General features: G+C 45.0%; 1 protein-coding gene across 4 annotated transcripts in view; it reads right to left on the reverse strand.

Annotated features, from left to right (window-relative positions):
• The window catches only part of TWSG1 (twisted gastrulation BMP signaling modulator 1), a 73,412-nt gene extending 63,660 nt beyond the window's left edge, over positions 1-9,752 (reverse strand). The window contains exons 1-2 of one of the 4 annotated variants that reach the window (XM_007083533.3): positions 9,496-9,752; positions 6,997-7,150 (exon numbers count right to left, since the gene is read on the reverse strand). In XM_007083533.3, the coding sequence (XP_007083595.1) occupies positions 6,997-7,119 (123 nt within the window). In that variant the 5' untranslated portion in view covers positions 7,120-7,150; positions 9,496-9,752. Of the gene's footprint in view, positions 1-6,996; positions 7,151-8,185; positions 8,826-8,861; positions 9,027-9,420 lie in introns of those variants that run through there. The other 3 variants (XM_015538087.2, XM_042962240.1, XM_007083532.3) reach the window with 3 other exon arrangements.
• Between the last annotated feature and the right edge of the window lie 210 nt (positions 9,753-9,962).

The raw sequence follows: 9,962 nt of genomic DNA on the forward strand, positions 1-9,962 counted from the left end.
ATACTAAAATTTGTATTGAATCACAAAAGACCCCCAAAAGCCAAAGCGATCTTGAAAAAGAGAAGCAAAGGGTGAGGCATCACAATTCTGGACTTCAAGTAATATCACAAAGCTGTAGTGACCCAAACAATATGGTACGGGCACAAAAACAGACACACAGATCAGTGAAACAGGGTAGAGAGCCCAGAAAAAAAACCCACATCTATATGGTCAATTAATCTACAGCAAAGGAAGCAAGAATATACAATGGGGAAAAGGCAGTTTCTTCAATAAATGGCGCTGAGGAAACTCAACAGCTACATGTGAATGAAACTGGACCACTTTCTTACACCACACATAAAAGTAAACTCAAAATGGATGAAAGACCTAAATGTAAGACCTGAAACCATAAAACCCCTTAAAGAAAACATAGGCAATAATGTCTTGGACATCAGTCTTAGCAACATTTTTCTAGATACGTCTCCTGAGGCAGGGGAAACAAAAACAAAAGCAAACTGGTGGGACTACACCAAAATAAAAAGCTTTTGCACAGCAAAAAAAACACCAACAACAAAAAAAGGCAACCTAGTGAATGGGAGAAGATATTTGCAAATAATATATCTGATAAGGGGTTAATACCCAAAATATATAAAGAACTCATACAACTCAACACCAAAAAAACCACAAATAATCCAATTAAAAATGGGAAGAGGACCTGAAGAGACATTTTTCCAAAGACATACAGATGGCCAACAGACACATGAAAAGATGTTTAAGGTCACTAATCATCAGGGAAATGCAAATCAAAACCACAATGAGATATCACTTCACACCAGTCAGAAAGGCTATCATCAAAAAGACGGTGAATAACAAGTGTTGGCACAGATGTGGAGTAAAAGGAACCCTCATGTACCATTGGTGGGAATGTAAGTTGGTGCAACCACTGTAGGAAACAGTAAGGAAGTTATTCAAAAAGTTAAAAATAGAAATACAGAGAACAAACTAACGGCTGTGGCGGGAGGTGGGGGGTGGGGGGTAGCTGTGGGTAGGCAAAATAGATAAAGGGGATTAAGAGGTACAAACTTCCAGGTATAAAATAAATAAATCACAGAGATGAAAAGTACTGCATAGGGAATACAGTCAATAATACTGTAATAACATTGTATGGTGACAGATGGTAACGACACTCATCATAGTGAGCACTGAGTAACATAAAGAATTGTCAAATCAATACGTTGTACACTTGAAACTAATGCTACATTGTATGTCAATTAAACTTCCATTAAAGAAAGAGGGGAAAAGGCCTTCTTACTCTGACTTAAAAAAAAAAAAGCAGGGGGGTGCTTAGGTGGCTCAGTCTGACTTCAGCTCAGGTCATGATCTCCCAGTTCAAGAGTTAAGCCCCTTGTCGGACTCTTTGCTGACAGCTCAGAGCCTGGAGCCTGCCTCACCTTCTGTGTCTCCCTTTCTCTCTGCCCCTCCCCCACTCACGCTCTGTTTCTGTCTCTCTCAAAAATAATAAAATAAAATAAAATAAAATAAAATAAAATAAAATAAAATAAAAATAAAAAACACTGGGACACCTGGTTGCATCCGACTCTTGATCTTGGCTCAGGTCATGTTCCCATAGTTCAAGAGTTAAGAGTCCTGTGTTGGGTTCTGTGTTGATGGCATGGAGCCTGCTTGGGATTCTGTCTCTCCTTCTCTCTACCCTCCCCCTGCTTGTTCGTTCTCTTTCAAAACAAAAATAAGTAAATAAACTTAAAAAAAAAAAAAAAGAACCAGAAGGAAACTTTGAGATCTCCCAGCCAGCCAATTTATTTTACACTTAATACGTAGCATATTGTATTTCCCAAAGATGTCCATGCACTTTATGCCATCCACATGCTCTTCTTATGCTCCTCTATCAGAGGCAGGGCCTATGTTCCCTCCACTTAAACCTAGGTGGACTTATGACCATTGTGGGAGTAGTAGGTAACCTCTCAGGTGAGGCCATGAAAGGCAAGAAGATTCCTCCGGCTCTCTTTCACGGCACACATATCTTGGGAGCCCAGAGCCAACATGGAGGTGACTGGCTAGTCTTAAACCAGCATACTAGAGAGGTCATATAAAGACAGAACTGAGAAAGTGAGTGAGAGTGAGGAAGAGAGAAAGAGAGAGAGAGGGACAGAGGGAGAATGAGCATGCTGAAGAATCTTTCTAGCCCCAGTGTTAGACTTATCAGTGAGCCTTCAGATTTGTGGGATGCAGCACAGCGACCGCCAGTCACATATAGCTACTTAAATATAAATTACTTAAAATTAAACAAAATTTCAAAATCTATTCTTCAATCACACGAGTTATATTTCAAGTGCTCAATAGCCACACATAGCTGCTAGCTTCTACTTCACTGGACAGGGCAGGTGTAGACTGTTTCTATCATTGGAGAAAGGTCTAGGGAATAATGCTGCTTCCAATAACTCCAGCCCCCAGTCCTTCAAGCTGCCCTAGTGCTGTGTGGTGCAGACATGAGCTATCCCACCAAGCCCTGCAAATTGCAAATTCGTGGCCAAAATCAATGTTGTTTTCAGGCACTGATTTTTGGGGTGGTTTGTTACGTACCCAGATAGTAAGTGGAACACAAGGAAAATAAAGCTGAAGATGTGAAATAATCTGCCGGAGTTTTGGAGTCCCGAAAATCAGTCAAATATTGGGACTAATCACATTTTACTTCAATGTCCAATAAGTGCTGATGAATAAATGAACAAGAAAATCCGCGAGTCTTGAGCCTGCAATAGTTTTGTTTTTATTTATTTAAAAAAATGTGTATTTATTTCTGAGAGAGAGAGAAAGAGCGCATGCACATAAGGGGCAGCGGGAGGGGGAGACAGAGAATCCCAACCAGGCACGTGGAGCCGGATGCGGTGTTCGAAGTCTCGAACGATGAGATCACGACCTAAGCTGAAATCAAGAGTTGGACACTTAACCGACTGAGCCACCCTGGTACCCCAAGCCCACAATATCTTTAATTTCAAATACTTTGCCACTATGCACCAGAAGCATTGTCTCTACTACTCCAGAGAAAGATTTGACGATTCCTGGCTCTGAAGGAACAAGATCCTGAGAAACGTTAGCATCACGGAATCCATGGTAAAGAAAACAAGTCCTAGTTTCTTTCCAGTGAATTTACCAGACTCACCATTTAACAGGTGAAGCTCACTCAATTTTCCAGTTTTTACACTCATATAGTACTCTTTACTTTTTTAAGTTTTTTATATTACATATTTTTAAATTTTTTAAATGTTTATTTATTTTTGAGAGAGACAGAGAGGGCATGAGCAGGGGAGGGGCAGAAAGAGGGAGACACAGAATCCGAAGCAGGCTCCAGGCTCTGAGCCGTCAGCACAGAGCCCAACGCGGGGTTCGGACCCACGAACCGAGATCATGACCCGAGCTAAAGTCAGACGCTCAACCGATTGAGCCACCCAGGTGCCCCTATAGTACATATTTTTAATCTTAAAAGCAAAAGAAACAAACCAAAAACCTTTGATGGTGTTTATCAATATCAACCAAAAACTATTCTTTTTATTGACTGATTGATTGAGACAGAGGGCAAGTGAGTGAGAGACAAAGAGAGAGAGAGAGAGAGAGAGAGAGAGAAAACCACAAGGGGCAAAGAGAAAGAATCTCATAAGGGGCAAAGAGAAAGAGAGAGAAAGAGAGAGAAAGAGAGAGAAAGAGAGAGAAAGAGAGAGAAAGAGAGAGAGAGAACCACAAGGGGCAAAGAGAACGAATCTCATAAGGGGCAAAGAGAGAAAAAGAGAGAGAGAGGGAGAGACGTGGGGCTCATCCAGGGCTTGTGTTTCACCTGAAGTGGGGCTCGTGTTCACCAGAAGCAGGGCTCAAGCTCACCCAGTGTGGGAGTCAAGCCCATGAACTGTGAGATCATGACCTGAGCCAAAGGCAAATGCTTAACACCTGAGCCACCTGGGCACCCAAAAGCTATCTTTTAAAAATATTCCTTTACCAAGCAATTCATTTTAATAAAATCCAATTTTAAATTATTTGAACTAGGGGCATCTGGGTGGCTCAGTTGGTTAAGCGTCTGCCTTCGGCTCAGGTCACGAGCTCACGGTTCGTGTGTTCGAGCCCGGTGTCAGGCTCTGTGCTGACAGCTCGGAGCCTGGAGTCTGCTTCAGATTCTGTGTCTCCCTCTCTCTCTGCCCCTTCCCCACTCACATTCTGTCTCTCTCTGTCTCTCAAAAATAAATAAATGTTTTTTTAAAGTTTTTTAGAAGTAAATTATTTGAACTAATGGAAATTACAGATTTGGAGAGTCAAAAATAACTAGGGATGTAAGTGAATTTCCACCTAAACATGAATATAAAAATCACTGTGAGAGACTTCCTTCCTTCCTTCCTTCCTTCCTTCCTTCCTTCCTTCCTTCCTTCCTTCCTTCCTTTCCTTCCTTCCTCTCTCTCTCTCTCTTTCTTTCTTTCCTTACTTATTTTGAGAGAGAGAGAGAGAGAGGGGCATAGATAGAGTGAGAGAGAGATTCCTAAGCAGTCTCCACACTGTCAGCACAAAGCCCAAATGGGGCTCGATTCCATGAACTGTGAGATCATGACCTGAGCCGAAACAAAGGGCTGGATGCTTAACTGACTGAGCCACCCAGACACCCCATGAGACTCTATTTCTAATAATGAATTATGAAGCTACATTGAAACAACCTGGGAAGTATCACAGCTTCCCCATCAGACCAGAGCAAAAGCTAGACTTCACGTACAGACTACAAAATTTTCTGCTAGCATGAGCCTAAGCAGACATACCATATCAAAACTTCCATGTATGAAATTAGACGATACTCAAAATAACTGTTAATCTTTAACTTTACTTATTTTTTTCAAAGTAATCTCTACACCCAACGTGGGCCTTGAATCACAACCCTGAGATCAAGAGTCACATGCTCTTGCAGGGCACCCGAGTGGCTCAGTTGGTTGAGTGTCTGACTCTTGATTTCGGCTCAGATCATGATCCCAGAATCATAGGATCGAGCCCTGCATTGGACTCCGTGCTGATTATGGAGTCTGCTTAAGGTCCTCTATCTCTCTCAAAAAGAAAAAGAAAAAAAAGTTACATACTCTTGCAACTCACCCAGCCAGGCACCCCCTAAATTGTTAATATGTTTTAGAGAGTTCTTATCTCTAAAATGTAGAGATTAGAATCATGATAAAATGATATCAGGAATTTGCCTGAAGTTAAGATGTAGCTGGGGTGGGCAGTATAGAGGAACACAGATGAAACGAAGTAGCCCTGAGTTAATGACTGCTGTCACTGCTGGGCTTTATACTCCTCTCTTCTACTTATGCTTGAAAAAGTCCACAGCCAAAGAATTAAAAACCAACCAACAAATATTTACATGTTTTGGTTTGAAATGCAAAGCAAGGGTGAAGAGAGTATGAGACGGTGGCAAACCACACTCAGATAAAGGCCAGGCTTCCTAGAAGTTCAACTATTAAAGAAAAGGACCAAAATGTCCAAAATAAATACAAAATGCCTCAAATCTATAAAAACCCTTATCACTTCTATTTTTTTAACATTTATTTATTTTTGAGAGACAGAGCGAGACAGAGTATGAGTGGGGGAGGAGCAGAGAGAAGGGGCTACACAGAATCCAAAGCAGGCTCCAGGCTCTGAGCTGTCAGCACAGAGCCTGATGCGGGGCTCGAAATCACGGACCGCGAGATCGTGACCTGAGCTGAAGTCAGACACTCAACCGACTGAGCCACCCAGGCGCCCCAAAACCCCTACCACTTCTAGAACACACACCCAAGTGCTCCATGTTGGGATCACAGCCAGGACGTAGCTGACTCATACATTACACAGAATTCTAACATGTGTGGTTACTGGATTTCTTAGCCAACAGCCAATAACTAAAAGGGAGGCTCATAAATACAGACACACAAAAGGCACAAGACTGCTGATGGCCTAATGGGATGGGGAAAAAAAAGAGAACAGCTATATAAGACGTGAAGTTCACCGCTAATTAACACAACTTTATGGGGTAGTAACTAGTACGTTTAGTTGGAAGGCCACAGGATTTGGAGTCAAAGACTGTTCCACAGCCACTTACTTGCTAGACGAACCTAACCAAATTATTTAACCTCATTTTTTTTCTTTAGAAAAATGAAAGTGGTAGCTATACCACTAGGCTTATCCTGAGGACTGAAAGAGAGGTAACTGTCGAGTACCTTAGAAGCAGATTCTCCAATCTCAGCTGACCATTTGCCTACAACCTTACGAGAGTCGCTGAGCCAGAACCAGCCAGCTAAGCGCTCCTAGACTCTGAAGCCTCAGTCGCCGCATGAAATAATAAATGTTTGCTGCATTAAGTTGCTACATTTGGAATAGCTTGTTGCACAGAATAGACAACTATTATATGAAGGAACAAGGTATCTATTATTTGACTAGCTAAATTTTTTTTCTAAATACAGTCATTGAACTTCTTTGGTATACAAACTAGGTAACACAAGGGAACCCTTTTCTTTTCTTTTCTTTATCTGAATGGCATACTCATCACTTTGTAATGGCATATTTATGAAGCCGGGTATTATTTTCAAAACGAAACTCCTTGAATCTGACATGGCTCATATGCAAGAAAACTATGGGGGGTAAAAACCTAGACTCTGTGTCACGGTTCAGTACCTCAGGCCTTGACCTCATACTCAGGCCTTACTCTGTAATATATATATACTCTATATCTATATCTATGCACTGTGTATCTACACTACATTTTGTTTTTTTAATGTTTATTTATTTAGTTTGAGAGAGAAAGCACAAGCAGGGGAGGGGCAGACAGAGAGGGAGAAAGAGAATCCCAAGTAGGTTCAACACTCAGCACTGAGCCGGACAAAGGGCTAAATCCCACAACTGTGAGATCTTGACCTGAGCCCAAATCAAGACTCGGATACTCAACCCCACTGAGCCACCCAGGTGCCCCCACGTTTTAATATTAATAAAAAGTATGCTTAGTCCTACCTGAATGAGGCATTTGCTCACATCGCTAGCACAGAGTGCTTTGTTACAACTCAGTGACTCAGGGACCCAAGTCAGGAACACCAGAATGGCCAGAGTAAGCATAACAACAGAATGTGACTTCATGGTTCTTCAAAGACAATCAACTCCCAGGAAGCTAAACCAACAAACAAAAAGAAACAAAACAAAACAAAACTTTAATTCAAAGGCAAGGACTAGGTTAAGAACAAATACAGAAATGGAAAGCAAAACAAATAAAGCAAGACTCATTATTTGTATTAAACAACTTTTGAGTGATCATTTAAAGGACATTTTCAATGAGTGATTAAACAGTCAAAACCAACTACTTTATATAGTAATGTCTTGTCAGCAAACTGCAAATACGTGTGTGTGTGTATACACACACATATATACCACCGGATTACTGAGGCAAATAACTACTTTTAATACTGCACCACTTTAGCTTTAGGCCCATTATTCAACTTTAAACCTATATAAAAACTATTAATATAGTACCATAATATAAAACATTTAACAAATTTTAAAACTGCAAATTATTCTAATGATTATTTATGACTATCTCATTTTATGTCTTCACATAATTAGCCAGAAGCTATGAGCTTGAAGCAGCTCAGAGAAAGAAGTTGAGGTGACAGTCATTTCTTAAATAACTTAGCAAATAACCAAGGGGGTAGTAAATTATTGACTGCATTAAGAACTCCGAGTAATTTCTTAAAATGTGAAGATGTTCTTTTAAGCCTATACCATAGGTACCATAGATTCTGCAACGTTATTAAGAAGACAGTACATTTTAAAAAGGAAAAGGAAAACAAGACCAGCACAAATCCTGATAGTGGCTAAACAGTGGTTAGGCTAACATGGTTAGTAAGCTTTTTAAAAAGATAGAACTTCTTCGAGTTCAAACACCACCCCCCCCCGAATCAATTAAAGTAAATGATTATTGATGTCAGATAGATAAAAGGTGAGTTTATGGAGCCTTTATGATTATTGTAAACTTTTACTCCAAGCATTACAAAATACAGTAAAACAAAAGCTCTAAGAAGGTGAAAAGAATAAAGGGCTTTGCACCAGGTATGACTCAATTTTGAAAGAGAAAGCCCTGGCGAGGCCCACAAAGTATTCCGAAAGACCGTTAGTAACCCAACTTTCTAATATATTTAACAGCACATACCAAGTCGGATGATTTCTGGTGCCACCAGTACATATTCGTGGAGGCCAAAGAAGGTATTTTGAAAAGTGATTTTTTTTCCCCAGAACTAGTTTTCACCCTACACTCACTAAAACTGGGACTTTCCCCCCATCTCTTATGGTTGTCTCCATCCTACTCCCCAAAGCTTACTGGAAAAAGTATTCAAGTAAACAAGGGCAAGTACAAAGCAGGTAACAATTGTTTAAAGGGCCTCTCCTTTTTTCCTGAGGAGTCAGGAACGGTGCCGCATCGAAACTGTTTTCGTACGTGGGGACCAGTTTCTCAGGCTCTGGCGACCTGTGCGTGGTCCCCAAGGGGGATGGCACTGACAGTAGCCTTTGTGCCTCCGGACGGAGCCCCAGCTGCCGGTTGGCGAGGCAGAGGCCACGGCGGCTCTTCACCCCCGCTCACCGACGCGCCGCTGAAAGCGAGGCAGGGGAGGGGGCCGCAGGGGTGCCGCCGGCCTGCGCGCCCGCGCCCAGCACCCACCGGGCGGCGCCCCCACTTCGTCCAGCGCGTAGGCGGGGCCCAGGCCGCGCGGGAGCTGCTCCGCTCCTCCCGGCCCCGAGAGCCCGCCGCGGCCTCGGCCTCCAGAGGCCGGAGCTCGGGGCCCGGACCCTCCCCGGCCGCAGACGCTGCCCCGCCTGCTCCCGCTCACCGTGCGCCGTGGCGCCGCCAGGCCGCCTGGCCCTCGTTTCCCCGCAAGTCACCCGAGCCCTGGGCGCGCCGCCGGGCTGTGCGAGGGAGGCAGGCCGCGCCTCCGCGCCGTCCCTCAGCGCTGCGCCCGCGAGCCTCGGGCACCTTAAAGAGACAGGCCCGCCACCGCCCTCCCCCCAGCTCCCCCGGTCCCTCCGCCCGCCCTCGGCTCCCCGCCGCCGCCAGCTCCCGACAGGAGGCGTCTCTCACTCCCGGGGCGCTCCTGTCAGCGCACGCCCCGGCCCCGCCCCCGCCAGGCCCGGCGCCCAGTCTCCAGTCCGGCCCCGGCCCGGCCCGCGCGAAGACCCCGCCCCCCGGCCCCGCCCCCGCCAGGCCCACGGCCGCGGTCCCGCCCCCAGCCGCGGCCCCGCCCGGCTCACGCACGAAGGCCCCGTCCCGCCCTCGGGTCACGCCCAACAGCGGCCACACTCCGGCCCCCAGGGACACCCACCCGGGAGCCCACGCGCGCTTTCCCTCCGCCCTCTTCCCCGCCCCCATCTCAGGCTTCTTTGTCCGCCTACCTGGGGCAGACCCTCTGTGAGGCCCAGTCCCTGGACTTAGCAAGTGCATGTCGCGCAGCCGCCCATTTGACGTACCCGAGCTCGGTGACTCTGTACGGCAACCACTTGAGGCAGCGGTGATGGTCCCGTTATGGGGATGCAAGACAGAGGCACCTAGTGGTGGAGTAGCCCAGCCCGCTACCTTGCAGAGCTGACACTTGAACTCTTGTTATCTCGTGTTGGAGGCCGGATTTATTAAAAAGGCAGGTTTCTGGGCTCTGACTCAGAGCTACTGAATAAGGATCTGCTAGGGCAGAGCCTTCGTTCAGCAGTTCACTAAAATTTGCTGCGTCCTTAGCCAGTGCCTGGCACTGTGCTTAGCACTGGAACTAGAAAAGAGGAGGCGATGTGGGTGCTGGCCGAGAAGGAGGCCACTGGCCTTGGGAGAGGATGGACAGACAGCTAGACAAATGGCTGCAGCGAACCACCTCAAGTAGGAGAAGGCTCCCGGAGCATGGATGACGCAGCACTCACTTCAGGCTGTATTTTAGAAAAAAAAGAAT

The sequence above is a fragment of the Panthera tigris genome, chromosome D3 (assembly GCF_018350195.1).
Source record: "Panthera tigris isolate Pti1 chromosome D3, P.tigris_Pti1_mat1.1, whole genome shotgun sequence".
Classification (NCBI taxonomy): Eukaryota; Metazoa; Chordata; class Mammalia; order Carnivora; family Felidae; genus Panthera; species Panthera tigris.